The sequence below is a fragment of the Micropterus dolomieu genome, linkage group LG23 (genome assembly GCF_021292245.1).
Source record: "Micropterus dolomieu isolate WLL.071019.BEF.003 ecotype Adirondacks linkage group LG23, ASM2129224v1, whole genome shotgun sequence".
NCBI lineage: Eukaryota > Metazoa > Chordata > Actinopteri > Centrarchiformes > Centrarchidae > Micropterus > Micropterus dolomieu.
The window spans coordinates 18,158,152-18,183,539 of NC_060172.1; the positions used below are offsets into that span (position 1 = coordinate 18,158,152).

The 25,388-nt window shown below is 40.5% G+C and overlaps 3 protein-coding genes across 5 annotated transcripts; 2 read left to right on the forward strand and 1 right to left on the reverse strand.

The window, feature by feature from the left end:
• The first annotated feature begins 242 nt into the window (after window positions 1-242).
• On the forward strand, window positions 243-3,920 carry bnip1b (BCL2 interacting protein 1b). 2 transcript variants are annotated; one of them, XM_046039539.1, is made up of 6 exons: window positions 243-388; window positions 924-1,016; window positions 1,093-1,184; window positions 1,444-1,551; window positions 2,318-2,436; window positions 2,748-3,920. In XM_046039539.1, the coding sequence occupies exons 1-6, from the start codon at window positions 305-307 to the stop codon at window positions 2,942-2,944; spliced, it is 693 nt and encodes a 230-aa protein (XP_045895495.1). In that variant the 5' UTR covers window positions 243-304; the 3' UTR covers window positions 2,945-3,920. The 2 variants fall into 2 exon arrangements, with proteins under 2 accessions (XP_045895495.1, XP_045895497.1); XM_046039541.1 differs by lacking the exon at window positions 243-388 and adding an exon at window positions 499-533.
• A 127-nt stretch (window positions 3,921-4,047) lies between these two features.
• On the reverse strand, window positions 4,048-19,037 carry LOC123963092. Its single transcript, XM_046039617.1, has 7 exons — window positions 17,998-19,037; window positions 17,641-17,765; window positions 16,407-16,617; window positions 11,220-11,445; window positions 8,343-8,485; window positions 7,028-7,239; window positions 4,048-4,978 (listed from the first exon to the last, which is right to left on the reverse strand). Exons 1-7 carry the CDS (start codon window positions 18,145-18,147, stop codon window positions 4,657-4,659), a joined length of 1,389 nt encoding a protein of 462 aa, XP_045895573.1. The 5' UTR covers window positions 18,148-19,037; the 3' UTR covers window positions 4,048-4,656.
• Window positions 18,659-24,867, forward strand: htatsf1 (HIV-1 Tat specific factor 1). 2 transcript variants are annotated; one of them, XM_046039537.1, is made up of 10 exons: window positions 18,659-18,903; window positions 19,957-20,121; window positions 20,436-20,658; window positions 20,851-20,898; window positions 21,026-21,180; window positions 22,964-23,127; window positions 23,303-23,399; window positions 23,572-23,661; window positions 23,765-23,902; window positions 24,451-24,867. In XM_046039537.1, the coding sequence occupies exons 2-10, from the start codon at window positions 19,957-19,959 to the stop codon at window positions 24,703-24,705; spliced, it is 1,335 nt and encodes a 444-aa protein (XP_045895493.1). In that variant the 5' UTR covers window positions 18,659-18,903; the 3' UTR covers window positions 24,706-24,867. The 2 variants fall into 2 exon arrangements, with proteins under 2 accessions (XP_045895493.1, XP_045895492.1); XM_046039536.1 differs by lacking the exon at window positions 18,659-18,903 and adding an exon at window positions 18,995-19,183.
• The last annotated feature ends 521 nt before the right edge of the window (window positions 24,868-25,388 follow it).

The window sequence follows — 25,388 nt, forward strand, 5'->3', positions numbered from 1 at the left end:
AAAAGTATTATCATTAAAATTTACTTAAATTACCATTTCAAACCCATTTCAAAGTAATAAATATATATCTGTATTAAAATGATATTAATATATATATTAATATATAAGTGTTACTAATGTTGTAGCTGATAACATTTTAACTATAATCTACAATGTCGCTATACATACAGAAATATATATTAGTTGAATTTTTCGTATTAATCTCTAAAGTAAAAAGTTATTAGAAAGTATTGGTCACAATTATTGCTTCGCCTTCAGCAGAGCATTGTCTTTTGGGCGTCCAGCTTGCCATACAAAAACAAATATGGCGTCTTCTGCGGATGTCCACGTCCGAATTTGTGGACAAGAAATTATTAAATATGACCTAGAAATTAAGGCTCTCATTCAGGTAAGAACTGAAAACGCGTAGTTTGTCTTTTAATTGATTTAGTTAGCTCCTGTTGGTGTTGGTTTTGCTCTAGGGAGGTGTCCGTGAAGACATCACGCAACCAGTTTTTCGCACACAACACCAAAGCTAAGACAAAAGAGACACCGTAAGAATAAGGACCTTCTCTGTTCGTTGTTGTAATGATAATAACTTTAACTTTGTTTCTTTCGATTCACGCTAATGGTTTTATTCACGCTTATGTCCGCGTCAGATCGATAAAGATTTGAAAGCGTTCACCTAAACGGAACATGGAGTTAATATTAACTTTAAATGATTTGTAACTGAATAATAATCAGTACTCTTCAGTACCTCTCGGCGTGTGAATATATGTCACTACCAGACTACATACATATACTTTATTAATTTGATGTTGATATGTGATTTAATTGGGGGAAATGTTTAGTTAATTTTAGTGTTAGATTTGCTCAGAGAGAAGGTAAATCTCGTCCAATAAAATCGTGAATACATAACAGATGTGTATGTGTGTTACCTGCAGGACATCAGGGATTGTCCTGGACCTCAGTCAGCTCTCATGGATCTCAACTCTCAGGTCAAAGAGAAGTTCAACAAGCTCAGACTCAGGATACAGGTGAGACCTCACCTGACAGGTTTCTTGCTTAAAAACCGCGAATTGTTTTTATTCGACATGTTTTTGTTGTTGACAGGACCTGGAGCAGATGGCCAGAGAGCAGGACAGAGAGTCGGAAGGACTGGCCATCCAGGCAGAGACAGAGAGCCACCGAAGGCAAATGCAGAGGTGTGTTGACATAAACACAGACATATGGTATTTTCTTAATTTTCCCCTTAAATCATTGACTTTATTTACATAATCAATCCATTAATACCTTATCCTGAAAATAAAATGCATCCATATTTGGAGCTAATAAGACATTCGAGATGCTGATAAATGAAAGTAGCTCATTGGGGTTGATGGGGTTAAACAGACCAGCTGAGACGAAGAGATATAAAACAGACACTACAGTTTTCAAAGTTGTTATTTCTTCTGTGGATTGCAGTAACCAGACCGCGTGGAGGAAATCCAACCTGGCATGTAAACTAGCCATAGACAACACGGAGAAGGATGAGCTGCTGCACAGAGGAGAAAACCAGAGCATCAGACAGAGGTGAGTACATTTCTGCTGAGGCTCTCAAATGGTCAGCTTCATACAACTGTAAATTGAACTGGCAGGTGATTTGTTTTTTTGTTCATCCAAACCCCATTCAGATGGGATATACTTGTCTAGCGGGAGAATCTGTGATTTTAATCCCATCTGTAGCTCATATGTCTGCACTTTTTCACCCCCATCCCAGTAGTACTAATTACAGCCACAGTTACCTACAGTTTTAGGCAAACTCTCCTGTAATCTAAGTGTATGTCTGAGTTTTATAACTCTGCGTTTACTCATACTGAGTTTGACAACTGAAGAAGCAGAGAAGGAACCTGATAGGTAACTCATTAACATCAGTCAGTTAAAACAATAAGCAAAAAGAAAAGGTACACGAAGACGGCACAAACTGTTACAAGTGATTCTGTCTTGGCTGGTTAGCCTTTGTATAGCGTACCAGTGTTATACATGTGTATAACACTGGTACGGTCTCTTTATTACTATAAAAGCATCCTAATCCATATTTTGAAAGCTGCCATTTTCAGCTGTTTCTGAAATATAGTTTGCTCTGCTCATAGAAACAGGATGCTCTAAACAGAAACACAGATTCCCAGGCGAAACACAGATTTCTTGCATTCCAACAAACGTCCACTTGTACATACAGAATGATAACAAAATAAAACAAGTTGTTGCTACTTGACTGGATTGAAGAGCTGTTTTCACTAAACTGGCAAACTGCGACCGTGCATCACCTGTTCTGCTTTGTGTGTGTTTTTTGTCTCAGGAAGGCGACCAAAGAAAGCCTAGTGGAAACCAGTAGCAACATCACAGAGAGTCTGATGTCTGTCAGCAGGATGATGTCTGAGCAGGTGAAGCAGACCGAGGACACTATCGGCACGCTGGGTAAAACAAAACATCTGTTTGGTCCATGTGTTTGTGTACTTTTTGTCAGGGTTGTTTGTCTACAAAATCCAATTAAAGGGACGCCCTGGTAGTTCACCTGGTACAGTGTGTACCATTGCTGCATGTCATCCTCTCCCACCTTTCCTGTCGGTCACTGCCACCGTCATTATCCAATAAAACAAAAATAATCTTATGGGAATCATGTGTTCTTCCCCATGAAAGTCCTTTTGTTTTTCTTTCTCCCATCAACACTTCCTAACCCATCATCTTCCCTCTTAAACCTTTAATACCTCTACTCTTCCACACCACAGTCACCTCCTCCAGGACAGTGCAGGAAACCAATGAGGAGTTTAAAAACATGACGGGAACCATCCACCTGGGAAGGAAACTCATCCTGAAGTACAACCGACGGGAGCTGACAGACAAGCTGCTCATCTTCCTGGCTTTTGCCCTCTTCTTCGCCACCGTCCTCTACATCCTCAAGAAACGTCTCTTCCCCTTCATTTAGCCAACTGGCTGCTAGTTCATGGCAGCACACACCCAGCCTCCAGGAGTAATGTTTTCCGCAGGAGTGGAAGCATGGACTGCATGGAGACTTGAGACTGGACTGCCCCACATAGAGGCGGTGTCAGGTGTTTCATCTTGTTTAGCACCCTCATTTTTAGCTTGAACAATATACAATATGTGGGTTTATAAAATGGGCAGGAAGGCACTTAATACTCCAGACGAAAGTAAAAAGAGTAAACTTGCATTAGGTTTCATGTAACAACAGTGATAGGTTTAAAACCTCAGCATGCTTCAAAACTAAGTTTGTACAATGCATTGTTCAGCCCTATTCATAGTTTTTCTACTTTTTGCAAATGGCCACCGGGAAGAAAAACCTACTGTCGTAGCTTGCTCCTGGCTGCTACACACCCCCTCCCTGATCTCTCTCTCTCTAAGAACTCTACAGCTTTTGAGTGACTGCATGGTGTCGATGCAATGATTCATACAAATCAGGATAAGAGCGCACACACTTTCACACAGTCTCTCCTCAAAGGTATTGATGGTGCTGCATGAAAAGAGACGCCAAAAGAAGAGAAGTGCACTGAGAGACGTTAAAATCTGGCTTACTTTCACACTTGTACATGAAGTTGGCTTGACTGTTTTAGAAAAGCACTTCGAAGCATACTGAGGCCTTAATACTTCCTCTGGCATTCAGAACTAACCAGGGTCGAGGCCGTAGTATGCTGCAACTCTCCAATTGTTTACATTTGTCAAATTACAATCGGTGTGTGTGTGTGTGTGTGTGACAGAAAGTTATTACAAAGACGCTGTTACAGTTTTTGACGAGTTTACCGTGTGCCTTTCTTCTTTCCAATCAGACCTCCAGACTACTGAAACCAGAAACCCAGTAAATTCTTGTGAAGTGCATCTGCCATGTTGAGTCAGAGACTATGTGACTGTATCTGTTTTCTATATTAAAGTTTAATATTTGCAACCTATTGAGAGATGCATTGTTGTGCAGCATTGCCACAGATGCGCCAGTAGATGGCAGGATATCCTACATGTTTAATCAGTGAACTGTGTTCAGATAGAATCTTTTTTGTCAACTGACTTAACACACCTCTCTCCACTGACATCATTGTAGTTTATTTAATTTAAATCAAAAATGCTTACAAATGTGTTTTTACATTCATTTAAATAAAAACTTAAAAAACATAGCTTGAAACCTGGGGTCTGTATGAAATGTGATCGTTCAAGTGGAGCATCAAAAATACATATTTATAAGACCTCATAACCAAAGAGTGCTTCCCTTCCTGCAGACTGCACCCTCACTGTCTACAAGCGTTTGATAGTGTGCATAATATAACAATCCTCATAAATACAAAAACAGACATCAGCTGTGCTTGAGCTAGAGACAACTTCCCTGTAGTGTTTACTCGCGTGCGTCCACACCCTTTGCTGAAGGATGCTGCCACTGTGGTTTACTGTGATGTTGAAGTGAGGTAGATAATTGGTTTTCATCTTTGACAAAGTAAAATGTAAAGAAAAAAACAATATAGTACAAATACCCAACAGATTAAATACGTTATGTTGCATTGCTTTCGCCAGCAATACTGCACTGAATAGTCTGATAAAACTACTACCACTACTTTTACTCATTCTACCGATATAATAGTAATAAGTGCATGATATTTGCGTACCCTGTCTGCACCTCTGTGTAACTCGTCTGACTGTTTATGAAGCAGTAACATTGGATTTCTCTGGTAGACCAGATTCTGTGGCGTTGCGGACCTGACTGAGCCCGCTCCTGTCCTCTACTTCGGCTGCTTTGGTTGGCTGCTGCAGGGCTCCTTGAGTGGTGATAGGCCAGGTCGCGGTTGGTGGTGGGACGGTGGTGTGCTGTGGAGCGTCTGATTGGCTGAGAAAACAGGTGCTGCCAAAGCTGCTGCACAGCGCCCCCCAGTGTTGTTCGCACTGCCCGCGCAGCCGTCGTCCAACCCACAACCGGACCTCATCCCCACAGTTCAACAAGAAGTTCATCAGCTCCACGTATGGTCTGTTGGGACAGAAGAAATACTGCAAAAAATGTAGAAAGATTATCCTGGCAAAACCTTTCACCTATTCGTAAGTCATTCACACTGGAGAGAAAACAATTTAGATCAGACTTTTTAGATTTTTTTTTCTCTATTGCCTTCCAGGGTACCTCCCGGTGAGGTATGCTGTTGACTTCGTGTTTTACTTTTGTGATAAAACCACTGAAATATTTATCTGTGAAATGCAGAATAACAGTAAGCCAAGTGGAGGATGGTTATTAACCCAGCAGACTATTATTTTAAATAATGCAAGTAACAGCATTGTCTGTGTAACGTTTTCTAACATTAGCCACCGTAAGCAACTGGTCATACCAGACCAGGTCTGCAACAGGAGTGTATTATTTTAGTAACGGTGCATTTCATTGTTTATGATTGCAACTTTGTTAGAGAAGGATTGTGTGATTTCTCCATTCAAAACTCTTGCTTTAAAGAGGTAACTTTTTGGCTTATTCCCTTTGCGTTTATTGTGTTATATACCTTTTTTGTGTGCATGAAATAGGTTTGCAAAGTCCACCTCTAAGGGAGTTACAATCTCACACAGAAAACACCTCGCCCTGAACTGCCTGAAAACTATCTGCGTCACTTTGTAACAGGCGTCATAATGCTCGCCTAGCAGCTAGTCAGACGCGCCCTTAAAACACTGGTGGAGAAACACACTGAGCTGCAGCACACAGTGACAAGACATCGGCCTGCTGCCTCCCCTCATCCCCACCCTCCCCACCAAAGTTAGATACCCTCGAGGCAGTCAGTGGACAAAGTTGTCACTGTGATGTAGAGACAGTGCACAGTTAAAATATTACCATTTTGAAACTCTCGCTCCAGTCTATGTTGTGTTGCTGGTTCGGGAACATTGCAGCTGAAGTGAAGCTGTGCTCACAGGCTGAAGCCTTTGTTTTGGATTACCCTAGCTTGCTTGTCAGACCTGCTCTACTCTGCTTGTGATTGGCTAGTATTCCTTAACTAGTGCTGCGTTCCAGGCAACTTGGAACTGGGAATTTTCCAACCTCCAACTAGAAAAAGTACCATGGAACACCACCTGAAGTTGGATTTCCTACTTGAGAAAAAATATGTATCCCGACTTCAGGAGTAGCAGCCGAAAGACGTCACACAACAATGGCAGCTCCCATGGAAGCACACATTGTAAATGGTAAACCACAAACTAAAAGTAGTATAAATTTAATTGATACTATAGTATCAAATAGTAAAACTTGTTCTTCATTTTGTCAATGTTATTAGGTAGCTGGTTACAGGAAACAATCTCTGAAAGTCATCTTCTCTACCCAAAAGTTATTCAGGAAAATGTTAAAAATTCCCAGAAATGTGAAAACATTTGAAAATATAGCCTTCAACTTTAGCTGACTTTTGAGGATTACCAACTGATGTAGCTAGAAAGATACATAGTTAACCAGTAACTTTTCAAGTAACGAGTAATTTATTGCTTGTTTTTAATAAAATGGCCATCATTTTAATTTATACCAAGTGCACTGCTGAGGGCTTAACTGTGCATAAACTTGCCAAAGAAGTTTGTCGTGGTCAGCCATGTTTATTGTTTGCATTTGGCGTCACGCACCACCATGCAACTGAAACGCTTTGAGGTTGGAAGGCGTATATTTCAGCTTGGAAATTTCCCACTTCCGACTGGTCTGGAACGCGGTATAGGTATTGCGCATGTGCAACACCCAACAAAGATATTATAGAAGTGAGATGTTTCACTCTGTAGCTAAAACGGAGCGTTCAACACACAAGGTGAAAAGGGGTGCTGCAGCAATGTGCAGTGTGACAAAAATATGGTGTTTTTGGAAAATTAAACCTGTTCTATTACAACCGCTAAATAAAATGATGAACCTGAAAATAAGCAAATTATGAATGTAAAGTTGCTTTAGTCCCTGATGTAACATTTCACAAACAGAGATTGTCTGCATCTTTCACAGAGGAAGGTTTCACTGATGCCTTTTTTTTTTTTTTTTTTAAAGCTCCCTGATTATTTGTTAGTCTACATGTGTCTCTCTCACCCAAGGGGAAACATCAGTTGGAACTGGACCAGGTTTCCCATGGTGTCCAAGTGGCCCCGTAGCGCCGAGCAGAGCTGGTGTTTGGAGTAGCACTCTTTCTGGAGAGAGAACACCATCTCTTTTACAGCCGAGCACCGGCGGCTTACGCAGCTAAAGCGCTGCCGCAGTCCCAGCGCCATGCACCGCAACGCATCCTTCACAAATGACTTGCCCTGGGAGGAGGAGGAGGAGGAATTAGTGGGACATTTCTGATGGCTCCGTTAGCAAAGCTGTTGAGCAATCACATATATCACATGTCAAATCTGGCCTGGGATGTGTGTCAACTTCCTAATTCTGTCCCTTCCTATGTAAAATTCCTAAATTGGACATAAGAAGACATTCTTTTATTTTATTGTGTTCACAGTAATGCATCAAAATATTGGTTTAGGATGGATCAGTCTATCCTAATATAACACACATGCTGTATAAGACCTTTGGTTGCTATAATAAAAAAATAATAATAATTATAGTAACCACTACAATTGAAGCAGACTTTAAAGAAAGTATCTATCCTTTAATGTATCTGCTGCAATCAAAGCTGCATTCTTCAAACAAAAGAAGCTGCTTTCTTACCACTTGTGGCAGAGGAACACCACAACAAGCTGAAAACCTCCAACATCACATCTTTAACTTGTAATACCTAATGTGTTAGCAATCCGTTACCTATTTACCCATCCCGCAGAGAAAAATTTGCATTCATTTTGGAGTGTAATCACAGCTTAGCAGCTGTAACTGTCTAGCTGTGCATGGGTCTGTAGTAAGAGCGATACTCAGCCCTTTCTCTTAAAACGTTAAAAGTAAAAACATACTTCTTGGAAGTACAGTCACATTAGAATGAAACCGTAGTCTTGCCTGTTACTGTCTAACCCTAACCTCGCAGATCCTTAATGGACATCACTGTCCCTGTTCATACTGGAGACACATTAGACTTGCATCACTCTTGCATGCGCTTCTATTCTAGTAAAGTAGACAAGCTGTTCCCTCTCTCATTTCAGTTCCCCTCTCAGTTTGTTCTGTAACCAGTGCTACCATGCATAACTATACACTGCTCCTTATACAACTAACATTCCTCACAAATGACTGTAATGACGGACGGGATTATGTGAAATAAAAACATGTATCCAAATGTGTCCTATCCCAGCCTGCCCTTAATTGCTGTTGGGCGTGGGTTCAAGACAGTCAATCAGTGCAAAAGAGGACAAATGGCAAACAAATTGCTTTTGAAAAGTGTCTTTTTTAAGTGTCTGAGCGTGTGACAAGAGGTGCTGCGCCCCACCTGTGAGTCGTAGCGTCCGGCGTTGTGCAGCAGAGTGAGACAGATCTGATGCAGGCCTTGGATCTCACAGGAGTTGTTGTTGAAACACTGAAAAGTCCCACAGCCGACATCCCCTGAACTCACCAGGCAACTCTGAATCTCTGCTGAGAGAGGCAGAAACAGACAGAGAAAGAAATCAGTATTAACTTCCCTACAGTGAAACCACAGGAGCGAGTGTGTCTCCCACATCACAGGTGCCACTTTGTTGTATTCTGTTGTTCCTTAAAGAGGACAATATGTGCAACACAGTGACATCACACGCCAAGATTATAGGTGCATAGGTGTCATTTACACTGGGGACGCTGGGGACATGTCCCCATCACTTTTTGAAAGCAACAAGAAACTATAACAAATTAAATTGCTTTGAGGCTGAAACTGTCCAACATCAGTCATCGACTTTGCAGAAAAAGCAACATATCATTTCAGTTTGTGTCTGTGTCTGAAGTGTACAACATACATACATTCCCTGTTGTTCAAATGTCACTTTTTACTATTTTTTAAATACAAATATTCTTTGGAGAAGAGATTTTTATTGTCTTAGGCTGAGGGGATTATTGTCGCTATTCCTGGCTACATGAAGTCGATTTTTATTGGGAGTCTTTGGTTCATTATAAGTTCATCTGAGCATATGGTATCGTTATCAACTGAGGAATTTAACTAAGTACAATTATTCAATTCCTGTACCCGAGTACAAATTTGAGATAGGCTACTTTACTTTACTTGAGTTTTTTCTTTTCACGTCACTTTCTACTTCACTACAATTATTTGACAGCTTTAGTTACTAATTATTTTATAAATTAATATGATGTTTTGTTATAAATTAAACTACCCAACAGTATAAACAAGGGCAGCTGAAACGATTTGTCAATTTATCAATTTGCCAATTGACAGAAAAATTAACTGGCAACTATTTTGATAATCGTTATTCATGAAAAAACTTTTCATGATTTCAAGCTTCACTAATATGAAGGTTAACTGTTTGTCCTTTTAATTATTTAAGTGTAATAATTTTGAAGCTTGGACTATTGGTTGGACAAAACAAACATTGTGAAGGTGTCAGTTTGGGCTCTGGGTAATAGTGACGGCATTTCTCACTATTTTCTTATACAAACCAAACAATCAATCGATTGGAGAATAAATGGAGAAAATAGCCAGCAGATGAATCCATAATGTAAATAATAATTTGTTACAGTCTTATACAAACAAGTTAAACATTTGCTCCACCTTTACCAACTACAACAGTAAAATCCTGCTTTTATATTAATGCATAAGTAACAATACTCTACTACTGTTATAGTCATATAGCAGTCACAGGTGACATTTTTTTTAACATTGAGTACTTTTACTTTTAATACTTTAAGTACATTTTCCTGATTATACCTACTTTTACTTTGACTAAAGATTTTCCAAATGCAGGCCTTTAACTATATTTTTACAGTAGGCCTATTAGTTATTTTACAATATTAGTTATTTTAAACTTAGTAAATGATCTTAAAACTTCCTCCAACACTGATTGTTATTATGCTGTTATAGCTCATTACTGTCTGTTGATGTTGTGCAGCCTGCAGCTCAGCTCTAGGTGCCGTCATGCAGCGCCGTGCTGATACGGAGGGAATGTGCTTGGACAGGATCGAGCGTCCGGAGATGAGCATTGAATTACAGCCTCCAACAGAGCGGGAGAGAAAGAAGAGAGGCGCGCTATAGGCCTACTGTTTACAGAATGTAAACTATCCAGAGGGTGGGTGGGCATTATTTTAACGATGCAATGAAAGTCCAACATATACAGATGGGGGACAAATTAAAAGAAAAACAAACATGAAGTGTCTTAGTATGGGGTCAGGCCACCACGAGCCTCCAGAACAGCTTTAGTGCTCTTTGCCAAGTCTTTGGAACTCTGTTGGAGGGATAAACATCATTCAGATATTCCCTCATTTATATAAACAACCTTTATTTAATCTCACTGAGATCAAGATCTCTTTTGCAAGAGAGACCTGAGTGCAGCAGATAGGAAGAAACACAAATTAAGCCAGACGTAACAAAAGAACATCAAAGACAGTCACAAACACCGCTAAAGAGATCTGAAGATGAAAGTTTATATTATATTATTCGGTGTTATGGAGATGGTGGTGGAGAGCATTGATTTGGTCCAAAATCTTCCACAGGGTTGAGATCTGCCGTTTATTCACATCCTTTCAAACTCAAACCATTCAGTGAACCCTGCTGCACTGAAGCACTTACATTTAATAATTTCTCCACTCTTACATTCAGGTTTTTACTTTAATTTGTCCCTATGCTGTAAGATAAAATAATACCATGAGGTGCCATACACTTTAACTGAACTCACTTGCAGACGCACTAAAGGAGGAGACTTATTACTCTGTAACAAAACATTAATATTAAATGTCAATATAATAACAGATTTACACAGTAGCCCATGTGTTGTCATTACCAAGGCTCCTGAACAGTTATATGTCATGTATTTTCTAGTGGGAGCCTATGGAGAATCACAATGCTACAGACCACACTATCATTGTTAAAGTTGGACAGAAAGGTCGCATAAAAAAGTACTGAAGGTTTTCTCTAGGATATAACCCAGTGCCTGTCTGGAAAAAGGCTAAAGGCTATATATGCAATTTGATAACTTTTCAATATCAACAACCACTTTTAGTCACACCTCGAAAAAAACCTTCCTGCAGAGATTGCTCTTGGCAACATTGCACAGGCTTTGAAATCAATGTTTTCTAACAATTAAAGGACCAGTGAAATTGTAAATATGTAGATGCAGCGTGCACCGCAGGCTAACAAACGGGCAACAGCACACCTGCTGTTAGAGCTCACCTGTGCTCTGCAGAGAGAGGCGTCTTTTGGTCTGGCTCACATATTTCTCCTGGACATCGTGGTGCGGATCCACGGTCAGCACCTGTTGACATGCCAGGAGCAGAAAACACAGAGCATACAAGTTCGCCGGCATGCCTGAGACCAACCGAAGATTTTTTTTATTCTTATCTGTTTGTTTTATGGGTTGCAGCAGCACGAGCAGGAGCGCAGGGTTGCAGGGGAATCTCTACTGTGGGCTACAGCCTGACCACGGCATGAAGGCTGCATTATATAAAGCTGCGCGTTCACGACGGCCCGAGTTTGCGATTCCGCCAATCACAGCGCAGCCCTGTGAACGCGCACAACACTGTGAGCCAAAAGTTTATCATTGACGAGAGAAAAAGAGAGAAGCAACAGAAGCAGAATGTATTTCGTTGAATTAATTGATGATCGGGCTTCGATCTGGTTTGGTTTTCTTTTTTTATCCAATAAAGCACGTGCAAGTGAATAATGAATGGATGAGAGAGAAAAATCCTACAGGGACACGTGAGAGGAGTAAAAGTAAATCTCACATTCATGAAGTAGAAATGCTTTTATAAGGTCTTCCTGTGCCTCTGGAGTCTGCAGGGGCACGTGAAGGTCAACCACTCAAGACATCCACACTCAATTAACCCACCAGCCAGCCCTGTATGTGTGTGTGTGTGTGTGTGTGTGTGAGTGTTAGCAGCTGCTTTCTTGGCAGGGAGACGTGCAGTGAGGAACGTATCAGGAGCACCCAGACTGAAAGGGAGAGCAGGAGTGAGTGTGTGAAGAGGGCAGGGCCAGCCCTGACAGTGTTGGAGTCATAGGTGAGAACCCACCCCCCAACCCCCCCACACCACCACCACCACCACCACAATGCCCAATCCTAAAAAGTCCGCCACCAGGGTTGTAGATGAACAGCCAAGTCAATAATCATGGTCCATAATGAAGAAGTGTGATCAGCCTCCACACCATGGCCTAAATTGAGAGACCAAACCTAACCTGGGATCTGGGAATGTGTACCCACATAAACTGTGTGGCAACCCAGATACTAATCTAGCATTGTAGTGAATTTATTGGGTAATTCTCCTGAAATGCAAGGTTTAGTTTCAACAGTGGAGGGGACAAAAGCATGAAAGACTTCATTTCCTGCATTCTGGTGAAAATTTCTGCACCAATTTATGGTTAATCTTCATCTATATAAAGGGAAACACAATATTCAGGTGTTAGGTGACAATTCAAATTCTAAAAAAATGAATAGAATATAATGCAGTAAGGCTTTCAGGCATTCTGAAGCCATTGCTTTTAAATATGTTTTCTCCTGTAGATCAACTTTATTAATTTAAAAAAATCCCTTCTGAGTCAGCACACATGCTGAGCCTTCCCTCCTCTTTTGAGTCTCTGTTTGGGGAAATAAATAACCCCAAGAAACTGCTGGACTTTTAATACCTCCTGTGTTTCAGCAGGTTTTCTGCTCATGTTCAAAACTTTCTACACATTCAGAATCTCTCCCACATATGTGTTCTCTGACATGTCCAGAAGAAAATCCCACTGTTATGAGACTAACGTCATCATTTAATGAGCATTAACACTTATAAATGCAGACAGGATGGCATAATAGAAAGAGAGTAACTCATGAGCATTTATTAACACATTACCAACATTTATAACTGAATTATTACCAAAGAGAAAGCATAAACTCCTGCTCTTATTTATAGCTAATATCTGCTCTATAAAGCATTATTAAATGAAAAATACCAAAATGTCTGTGATCAAAGCAAATCATGGCAGCTCAGCCTTTTAAAAAATATGTTTTGATATCAGTAATGAGATCTAATTTTGGTTAGCCTACTGTAAGTGTTTCAGTCAATTTGTAAGCTAAAATATTCACATCAAACAGTTTTACCACAACATAATATCATAATTATGTCAATGTATCTCCTAGCCAGTTGTAACGATGTTCTTCAAGTTCAAGGTAAGTTCAGCTTTGTTTTTTTCTTTACGGTAAGGTCAAGTCTTGCAGCGTAGTTGTTGTAGTTGTATGTTTTGTCTTGCAATGCCCATGACCTCTCAACTTGATGTGACATCCACAAAGAAGACAGGCCATAGTCATGTGACACCATGACATCAGCTTCTCCATGCAAGTCAAACAAATCTCCCCGCTCCCCTTGCTTCCTTTTCTTCCTGGGGTTTACCTCATCCGCATCCAAGAGGCCTTCAGTGAATGTGGTTGAGAACAAGTGTGTGAGCGTGTGTTGTAGTTAGAGGTCAAGGTAGAAAGACAGGGTGTGTGCTTATGTGTGTGTCCATGCAGAGGCCCCAGTTGGGAAAGACTTACTCTAACAGGGCCTCCCCGACCTTTCTGTCACATCTTGCTTCAAAACAACATCCCCCAGCTTCCCTGACACAACCCCTGATGACCACCCACACAATGACCCTTCACCCAAGACAGCGAACACACACTCACACACACATCAAAATTGGCACACTAATGCACATAGGCACCACAGTGCAAACAGTACACACGGAGGACCCTTATGTTGTAAACAACATGTCTGTCTCTGTATGTGTTGCTGTGAGCATATAGATCAGTGGTTCTCATCCTGGGGGCTTAGAGCCACTGCAGGTGGGGGGAGGGGGTGACCCGGGGAAAAACTATGGAGGGGAACTAAGTTGAATGAACATGATTTATGTATGGAAATACAAAAACACTTTGCCGATGCTATCGAGCTGGTCTGAATCATTTCTTTTATTTCAATCAAATTCAACTGGGCTCCTTATTTTTTTACACCCCCAATATTAATGATTGATAATCCGTTTACCTGTAGTGGGGGGGCATGAACTTTTTTTTTATCTTTTGAAAGGGGGTCATAACAAAAGAAGTTTGAGAACCACTGATATAGATTTAATCCAAAGGTATCTGCAGATCTTAATCCACATTATGCTGGTTTTGCATGGTTTTACGTGTCTGTTCAACATACTTCAGCTTTTACATGCTGAGGGCCTTGACACGTTTGCGCCAACATAGTAGGCGGAATGTATAATTTCATTTGTGGGAATGATAGCTTTTAAAAAACCCGACCGCATCGTTCTGGCTTGATTTCCCAGTCTGCAGTCTACAGATTTCTTACAGAGTTACCAGGACTTTCTTTTTGTAAAGACGCACCGCCTGTTTTTTCAAATACAACACATTTTTTAAATTCTTTGAGCACCACTAGGGGTAACAAGAATATGTGGGGACCACACGTCATTCGAATGGTTATAAACTGTATTAATCGATATATCTTTGAACGATAAAAACAGAAATTTCTAAAGTTAAGTAAGTTTCAGCAAATTAATAAATCAGTACATTAATAAATTGATTTATTTTGCAAGTTTTTGAAACGGGCAAAATTTGGGCTAAATGTGCAATAAGCATTTTTGACATAACCTCCAAATACTGTATATCTGACCTTCATACTACTGTCTATCCTGTACATATCTATTAGCGTTATTTGTACTTACACCTGTATTATGTAATTTAAACGTATTCCTGCGCTGCCTATTGTAACTGCTGCACATGTTCATACTGCATATATCTTACCGTATTTATATCTACCCTTTACAGTTTATTTGTATATTATCTCTACACATAATAATACACTAAGTATGTGTGTTTTCACGTGTGGAGTCAAGATAAAAACAATGTGCATAACATAAATATACGTACACACACTTTACTGTTCTTTTGCACTTCTGATCAGTCTCCTGCACAAAAACAAGCAGTTGAATCAATAAAGTTACGCAAGCTGTGAGGACACACACGGACACACAAACCTGACAGATTTCTCAGGGGTTTGAGAGCGACATGGCTGCTGAGTTTTGCCTGTGATCCTATCAGGAAATCATCCCACAGACAGAGACACTACTGGTGGCTATTAGATATTTATGACCCACATAAAAATGTTTTTTTACACCATTATGCACGTCTCTACAGGGCTAATGGCATAGTTTACAATACAGGATGAACACAAGTAGTTGTGATGCATGCAACATGTACGCACTCGTCATCACTCTGTTGTATTCGTCATATAGTAATAGTTATTGTCCTGTCTTTAATATGCAGATTGGACCTGCACATGAGCGGTAGTCACAGCAAAACCATTTCAAGAGAGAGAATAAGGTGTTCTGCTTCTAAATTATGAGCCTAGGAATACTTTTCAGTGGATTCTGACTTTAAAATATGTAACTGACAACAACTACCCCACCTGGTGGTACTGTTTTATGATGTTTTCATCACAGGAAATAGAGAAAGTTATAGCCATCCTTTAGTAGAAAGAACTGATTGTGTGGCTTACATTTTTTCAGAGTTACCAGCTTTACATACATCAGAGTATAAAAACAGACACTATAAATGGGTAGAATAAGAAAAAGAAGACAGAGGGGAACACAATATCAACTGTGTTTAGTTAAGCACATACACCCAAATAAACACACCAAAAGGAAACTGGACATGATGTGACGAAAAATGAACATACTGAACAATATGTATTTACAAACACAATCTTTCAATAATTCAATTTGACACCCTGATTATACCTCTAGTTAGTTCATCTAATCCACTGGAAATCAAGCAGTCTGCTGACTTTACCCGTCATTCTCAGTTAGAGTTTGCAGGTTTAACAGATTGTTAGTCAACCCTGTTATTAGTGGAAAACGTCTAGACACATTAACAGCAAGAGTGAGAAATCTGCAGTACACAATATACAACTTGTAAAATAAAACTCTGTTATGGCACATAAAAAATCAAAAATAATAATCCAGGTTCATGCCATGTTTTTCTAAAAGGCAGAGCTGTGCAGAGCTGTGAGAGCGCACCACTCGTCTTTGTCCAACTTCTCCAGCAGTAGCTTCACGCAGCACAGACGGGCAATGAAACAACACCTCATGCTGAACATTTTGAATGCAGAAATGCTCCACACTCCTGACTCTAGTCTGTTAAACAGGAGGAAACAACCTCCTCTTCTTCTTTGTCCTCTTCTTGTCCGACGCTGCACCTTTTAAAAGGTTGCCACAGCCATACAACATTGTATGTAGACCAGCAAAGACCAGCATGTGCACCTGCAGCGAGAGAAAATACTGATTTCTTAAACTGTATTTCTAAATTATTCTTGAACCTTAGTACTTCAATGTTTAAAACAGACCTCAGGGGGTTTTAGGGCCAGAAGCAGGCAAGGCCTCCTGTGTATCTGTCTGCTCAGAAGGTGCAGAGTTAGAACTCAAGGCGTTCTCCTCCTTACTGTCCCCTGACAGGAAATCATGGATGGCAGTTTCTATGTGTGGCCGGAAAGTGTGGTTCATCTTGGGGTCCACGACCTGAGTGATGATCCTGTCCACACCGGACTCCAGCATACCTGATCTACAAAACACAGACAGGAGTTACACTCCTGAGAGGTTTGAGTACTAAAATTACTAAGAAAACACAACTCAAGTAACATTACTTTTAAATAAGCCCTTTTCAACAGTTTTGTATTGTCACCATTAAAAGGGGAGCCCTGCACACTTTATACATGAAGACCAGATTAATCTTTAAGCTTTCCTTAAATCTCACTAAATAACCCTGATATATCAGGGGTACCTCGGGCTAAAGATGGGACAGATGTATTGGTACATATATACACACGACGTGAGCAGTCATGTCATAAGAAAACTCATGGCGGCTGAATGGCAGCCGAGATTGTGTGCAGGTTAAAACATTTATTAAACTGACAATATAGCATTGTGTCCATTAAATTCGGGTAAAAACAGCCACTGGAACAACTGAACCATCCACATTTATATTGTAGCTTTAAGAAAAACAGTTTTCTCATTGTAAGTACATGAACGCTATTTACAATATGACAAATACATGGTAACAGAGTGAAAGACACTGCTGAGTGGCATAATGGGAATAATAATTGTTAGGGCTTTATATTTGATACTGACAAAGGATTGTGCTACTCGGTTTTTGACTAGATCTGCAACAATTAGTCGATTAATCAAGTAGCTGCCCAAAAGAAAATTCATCAGCAATGTCTTTGGGTTTTGGACTGTTAGTAGGACAAAACAAGACATTTGAAGACGTCACCTTGAGCTGTAGGGTGTTTTTCGTCCCCAGTATTTTCTGGTGGCTTTATAGACCGAAATGATTAGTAGAAACATCGATCAAATCGGTCTCTTGCCACCCTGGCTGGATTTCACGTCATAGCAAATGACTGCTAAATAATCAGTAACTGTAGATTCCCGTAAAGAGGCTGCCTTTCCGGAAGCAAATTAAAACAATTTTACAATTATTCAAATATATCCTGAATTCACAGAGCAGTTCTACATTTTATAGTGTTATTCCTTTTACGGTGTTCACAGGACGTGTAAGAAGTCCAATCCCGCTGAAGGAAACACTCACTGAACAACACTTTGCCTCAGTCCGTTTCTCATCTGGTTCTTGTTGATGGACGGGTTCCAGTCCTGTGTGCTCAGCTGCGACGTGACGAAGTTGTCAACTTTCTGTCGCAGGTTCTGGTAGGCAGGCTGGCAGAAAAGACACAGTGTCAGAGATGTAAACACGGTCAAAATACAGCACGAAGCACACAAAGCGCATTATACTGTACATGAACACACTGCTGCACTTATCCCAAATGAATTAGCAACGGATTTGCAGCTAAATGCTAATGCCTCGATAAGTAATGTTACCTGCTAACATTAGCTTTACCGAAGTTCAACTTTAGATGTAGCCTAGGTAGCTTCAGACAACTAACGTTACCTTCGTGTCAACGTCGGCCAGACAGTCCCGTCGGAACTCGTCGAAAAGCCCCCTGTTCTTCAGATGCTCCACGATCATACCGATCAGCTGCGGGTCTCCCGGAGGAAAGTTGGCCGCGTCGACGTTAACGTTACCGCTACCCTCCGCCATGCCGCACCGAGGTAAGCGTCTGCTAAATGAGTTATGACCTGTTAGCTGACAGGATGCAACGGGATAAAAGCGCCGACAGCTCGGCTAGCTAGCTTTCAACATCGGCGCATGTTTTCGGACAAGACATGCGGTCGATTCGTTGTCTATAAAAACGGCGGGCGGAGTGATCGTTTTGTTACAGATGGTGATGTGTAGAGATCAAAGATATATCCAGGCAATTTCTGTTTTGATAAATCTCCCCCTGTATGCTGCGTCCAAACGAAGTTGTCTTGTTTTCTCTTCTCTAGCTTTTTTTTCCAACTAGTACCCACTTTCTTGTCTGTTTGTTGTTATTTCTTTGTTGTTCGGTATTGACAATTATATTGTACCTATTGATAGATGCCTTTCTTCCCCTACGAGAGTTTTGTATCTTATTCGGTCAATAAAATAAAAATACATAATAAATAAACAAACAGACGCTACGGTGAAACGATAAAAGCAAATCGAGCGCTTCATTCCCAGTTCCACGCAGGCGCACTCGGAAGCTGACCTCGGAAGCACTTCTTCTGTCGTTGCGGACTCATGAATGTTGAGAGTTGAGGGGCAATAAACGTTAGCGGGCAGTGATTAACGTTGTAAAGTAAAATTAATTTAAAACACTAAATACATTTTCTAAATACACGAGCCGAGTCTATCCTGTGGTCGGGTCTTTAGACGGAGGGAGGCTGTTTACCATCGCACCTACCAGATTTTATTTTGCGTGGACTGGCGTAAAAGGTAACGTTAATGCTAGCTTACATTAGCTATTTTGGCTAACCTCGACAAACACATTGCCTGTAACGTTACAGATACGTTACGTTTAAGCACAGACTCTCAAATGTGTTACATCAGTCAACTATCCTGATGCGAACACAACAGCAGATCCTCATATGTCCAAACTAGCATGTTAGCATTGAGTCAAGCTGTCAGTTCTCAATAATCATTGTGTGAGGAATTAAAACAACTGGCTGACACCTTTCCCATGACGGTGACAGCGCCAGCAGCAACACATGACTGGGTAGCTAATGGCTTGTTTTTAAAAGTGCTTTGTTGTGGGAGGTCATGTGTCAGGAGCAGGCAATAGAAATAATTTATAGGCTAAGAAAAGTCGTTTATTGTTTGTTTTTACAGCACACACAGGCTGCAAAATTAACTTATTTTCTCCACCGGCCTAATGTCTAGTGAATGTTCAAATTTTACCAGCTACTTAATAGATAACCATTGTTTTTTTAGCTGCTGAATGAAGGAAATCCACCAGACACTTGTTCATTTTACCAGCATTTGGCTATTGCCTGGTACACATTTTGTACCATGTACTGGCATATTTGTATGCTGCTTTGGCCACAGGCAGGTACATTATAACAATTTATACTAAGACACATCTGTCATAGTAAACATAACCTAATACTAAATGCACAAACATTATCTATCTATCTATCTATCTATCTATGTGTGTATGTGTGTGTATGTATGTATATATATATATATATATAAAAAATACTTCAATTAAAGGCCTCTAATTAGAGGGATGAGGTAACAGTCTGGTGTTAAAATATTTGGCATATTTTACTACATGTATGAGCACTTTGCGTTCTTTTCTGACTTTTGATGAGTAGTAACTAAATGATCCTAATCTTTGCAAGACTGAAATATTAAATAGGAAATGGCAAAGCAGGATTTTAAATCAACACTAGTTCAGTGTAAAAGACTTGCCACATTAATGCGTAAAACAACTGTTATGTACACGCTGAACTGTAATGACTTGGTGGTTAATTTGTGATCTTGTTGCAGATGAGCGGTGGATCAGATGCCAACAAAGAGTTTATGGAGCAGCTGCGGCTGCAGGAACTCTACGGCCAGAGAAATGAGGACGGCTCTGACCCCAACACCTACACTGACCCAGTGGACGGGACTGTGTATGACTGGGACCATGAGAAGAAAGCCTGGTTCCCTAAAGTAAAAACTTTTCTTTACACCTCAGCTTTTGTTTCCCCACATCATATTTGTCTATATGTGTGTGTGTATATATATATATATATATGATTCTACATTGAAATGTATGCGTGTGGAGTGTATTTTATCAACACTTATTACGGGTTATGCAAGTTGTGGTGATTGTAAAGTGTACTCTTTGCCAGTTTGGTTGACATTGTGATGTACAGGATGTTACTCTGATTGGAAGAGCTGTGGCATAGAAAGTGTTAACTTGGCAAAATTGGCCAGAGCCTGATTCCGTGTTAATGTTAAGTAGGTTTGCTTTGTTTCTCTAGATAACAGAGGACTTCATTGCAGCCTACCAGGCCAACTATGGCTTCACTCAGGAAGGAGATCCAGATGCTAACAACGGTGCAGTGAGCAGCACCGACCCCACAGCCCCAGACAGCAAGCCTTCAGAAAAGGAGAAACCAGGAGATGCCACCCTGAACCCAGACCAGAACGAGACCCCAGCTAAAGACGCAAAGCAGAAAGGGGAGAAGAGGAAAGCAGAGCCAGGTAAAGCAACACCAACAACCAGAGAGGAAAAACCAGGGCAGTATCTAACTATGGTGGTATACGATCTGTCTCCCTTCCTACAGTAGTGGTTATGCTTGTTTACAGTATAGATTTATATGTACAATTCTAAGTCTAGGTTTGTACTTACGCATCTTTTGATAAATGCTTTTTTCCCTGTTTTTGTGCATGTAGGGTGGTTTGATATTGATGACCATAAAAACACGAACGTCTATGTGTCAGGTTGGTATTGCTAAAATATTTTCCCCTTCTCATTGTCAAGGAGACAGCTGTCCAACGAGTAGCTGACTCTGTTTATCCTATCTCTCTTCTCTCTCCTATTTTTCTCACCTGGTCTCCTTTTCCTCAGGCTTGCCTCCGGACATCAGCACTGACGAGTTTGCTGAGTTGATGTCCAAGTGCGGCATTGTGATGCGGGACCCCATCACTGAAGAATACAAAGTCAAACTCTACAAGGACAAAGAAGGGAATCTGAAGGGAGACGGCCTCTGCTGCTATCTCAAGGTTAGTCTGTCCTTCTGCATGCCTAAAGTTTGATTTACGCTGACTCCCAATGTAGTATAAATGTGTAAACCACTTGTACCGTGTCTGTTTTTGGACTGTATCCGCACTTTAACTCTGTCACATTTAAATGCACTTAATTAATCAGGTTACTCAGAGAAACCAGGTCATGCAGGTAATCAGAGAAAACATGTAAATGCATTCTAAGGCAAGGCAAGGCAAGGCAAGTTTATTTGTATAGCACATTTCAACAACAAGGCAATTCAAAGTGCTATACATTAAACATAAAAGCAACATAGGGAAATTGAAAAAATACACATTAAAATAGTGAAATAGAAAATAAAAATAATAATAATAAACAGGACAGTAAAAGTTACAGTGCAGTGTACAATCAGGGTTAAAAGAGTTAAATGGAAAATAAAAACAGGCTGAGTGGTTGAGCAAATAACTGAGTTACAATTATTTTGAAAAGAGGATAAACAGAGAAGTACACTTAATCTACTCTCTCTAGCTAGTCTGTACTCGGGTCCACAGCAATCTGAAACCCTTGGACACTACAGAGAAACCAGGACATGTCTGTCCGCAGGCCACTTTGATCCAGTTATACTCTGGACCCACCTGCGTGTTTACAGGCGCGAGATTTAAGATCACTTCCTTCACTCTGTTCAATCTCACTCTCTTTATCTTTTCACTCAATTACCTACTCATTTCTCACCGTGTAAATATTTAATTAAAAGCAATGGTAAAAAGAAAAGTCTTAATTTAAAAGAACTGACAGTTGTAGAAACCTGGTTGCTGTAAATCTGTGTATACATGCAGCAGGTCAGTAAAGAAAATTGTCTCCGACCCTTCATCTTATTTTGGAAGCATGCCTTATTTATTGTAACTTTATTCCTGAGTTTTTTTTTCCTGTGGTGTTTGTTGGAGCTGACTGTCAGAACAGTGAGAGGGGCAGAAACTAACTTATCTACACGTCTAAAGGCAATATTGTGTTATTATTTTAAATATGAGAAAACATTACTCAGTGTAATTCTCTCTCCTTTTATCCACTCACCCTGCTGTCACTTTCCCTGTCTGCAGTCTTTGTCATGCGTGTAGGTACTTTTAAAAAGCCGATTACATACATGGCCAAGAAAGTGGCCGTCCAACCTGTGGAAATCAGGTTTCTGTAATCTCCCAGTTATGGTAACCAAGTTTCTTGTTTACATGACGGTTAAGAAATCAGCTCACTGGAGCCAACTGGAATGTGCATGTAAACGCACTGAATGTCTAAAGTGGTTGCATCACTACATCAGTTTGTCTGCAGCAAGATATTAAAAATCTTTTTTTTCTTTTCTCGCTTTTAGTTATGTTTTGGCTGCATAATCAAATGCATGTTTTGTGCATTTACCCTGTTAGAGACATGGAACCAGACATGCTTTTCTCTGTTTGACAACAAAAACCAAAGTACTCTAGCTCTCAAAGAGGTATAACATAATTGTGTAAACTTTAAAGCAGCACAAAAGTCATACTAGAGGGCAGAAGAACTCCAGAAGAAGCTGACATACACTAATACTGAAATATTGTCACCATATAAAGTTGATATTGCTAACATGTTTATTATGGATGACATTAAGTTACATTGACATTAGTCCACTTTCTGTCCAGCTGACGACGTTATTTCAATATTCACTCTCTGGTGCATCTTTTCTTTGTCTTGTGTCTCAGCTTTGAATGACACAGTACAGAGCAGAGGTATAACTGTTGCATTACAGTTTTGACAGTGTGCGTTTGTGATTCTCTGCAGAAGGAGTCGGTGGCTTTGGCTCTGCGTTTGATTGACGAGTCAGAGGTCAGAGGTTATAGACTCCACGTGGAAGCAGCACGGTTTGAGCTAAAGGGCCAGTATGACGCCAGCAAGAAGAAGAAGAAGAGCAAAGATTACAGGAAGAAGATGCAGCAGCAACAGAAGTAAACTCTACTTCCTGTTCTCTTTCTTTACCTCCAACAAGTCCCACTCTGCATGGACAGATAAACTCAACTTACCAAAACGCTGAAGTGGATTAAGAGAAGACAAAGAATTGAGCATGCCTTCACATGTCTTCCCACTGATGGGGCCTGTTTGTCTGTGTGTTTGTCTTTGTAGACAGTTGGACTGGAGGCCGGAGAAGCAAGGAGAAGTGAGGAAGAGGCATGAAAAAGTTGTCATCATTAGGAACATGTTCCATCCCAGTGACTTTGAGGTTCGTTTCCATCATTTCAGAGGGCATTACATTAATTTCCTGGAGACTTACCATAACCACTACTTGCCTAACCATAACCCTAACCTTAAACTAAGTCTAACCTGCAATGATTTTCTTTTTGTACATGTCCATTGAGGGTTAATAATCACTGTGTCTCTGTCGGCCTTTGTAGGAAGACCCACTGGTGCTGAATGAGTATCGTGAGGATCTGCGGTCGGAGTGTGAGAAGTTCGGGGAGGTCAAGAAGGTCATCCTCTTTGATGTGAGTATAATGTCGTTAGTAGTGGTATGACTTTGTATCAGGTTTTTTTTTTATGCCCGTGTCATCAGTAAAGAGCAGGTATGTGGTTGTGTCTGTGCTGCAGAGACACCCAGACGGTGTGGCATCAATCGCATTTAAGGAGCCTGAGCAAGCCGATGCATGCATTCTGTCGTTCAATGGTCGCTGGTTTGGAGGAAGGCAGCTATCTGCTCAGCTTTGGGATGGAACGACAGACTATCAGGTACACCAAATACAAATATTGAAACTATGTTGGGGGACTGGGGATGCAGAGCCAAGCAAATAAAAGTAACACCATTGTGTGACAAACTTGGAGATTGTATGTGACCACTACAAGGCTCTTTCCAACCCCTCATCCCTTCAGCCACACATTTTGTTCATGTCTGTACATAAACACTAAGATGTGGCAGAAGTTTGGGGTTCTGGGTCCGGGGCTGGGGCAACAAAGGCCACATTTACACCTGGTATTAATGTGTCTCAAGTGTCTTGAAATCTGATCTGATGATATTTGCAGTTGATTTAAAGTGTTGCTCCTCCAAGTTCTGCTAAAGTTACTGTTAATACTATAAGCACTACTGCTGTTAATACAAGATGTATGAAAATATATTTAGAAGAACTTATTTAATTAATAAAAACATACATACATACTATACATCTCAAAAGACTGTTCATTCTGCCAAACAAGTCACATGGCATTTGAGTTATTGTGATATCTCAGACTAACAGACTCTTCTTCAATCTGCGACCTTCATGTTTATTGTGTTTGTGCAGGTGGAAGAGACGACACGCGAGCGGGAGGAGCGGCTCAAGGGTTGGTCTACTTTCCTGGAAGGAGGCCAGCAAGGCCAGCAGAACAACACCGCCAAGCCAGCAGAGGGTGGCACCACCACCACCACCACAGAGCCCACAAAGCCCTCCAGCACCACGGAGCCTGAACAGCAGCCACAACCAGAACCACAGCCACAGGATCAGGAAGCGGACTCTACAGACAGCAGCCTGGCAGGAAGCGATGATGAGGACGCCTAGACACTTTCATGCACATCTTTGTTCCCCAGGCAGCCCATTAGGACAACCATGCTTGATTGTGAACTGTGGCAAAGCTCTGTTAAGCAGGCGAGGAGGAGTAGGATTTTTGACGGTTTGAGCCCGTTTTGTAATGTAGAAAAATAAAATTATGATTTTTGTCTACCCTATTTTCATCATTTTGGTTTACGACAAGCTTGTCATTCCTCAAATACACAACTTTCCCTTCATTTCATGTCAGTTTGTTTACAGTGCTGTGGTGATAACCTTAAAATAATAATTAATTACAAATGAAAACAGACTGAAACTGTGTTGGATTGGAGTTGTAGACGATAGTTCAGCTTCAGGACTCATTACACTTTATTTTAAATGCCAGCAATTAACTCTATTTGTTATTTACTTCTTGGAGTATTACACATTTTATTAAAAGAAGAACACAAACAGTAGCTAATATGGCTTATTTTATATCTCTGCGACAGATCCAGGACCAGTATGGCATTGTGTTTTGCAGTTCAGCATGTCGTGAGAGTGATGTTGATGGTTTAAGTATCTGGATATCTGAGGTGGAAAACAGGGTCAGACTTATTATTACAAATACACACTCCCTTTGGATGCACTCATGTAAACTGCAAAGTGTGTGTGAGTTCAGAATATATCCCATTAAAATAAGAGCATTGATGTGTTCA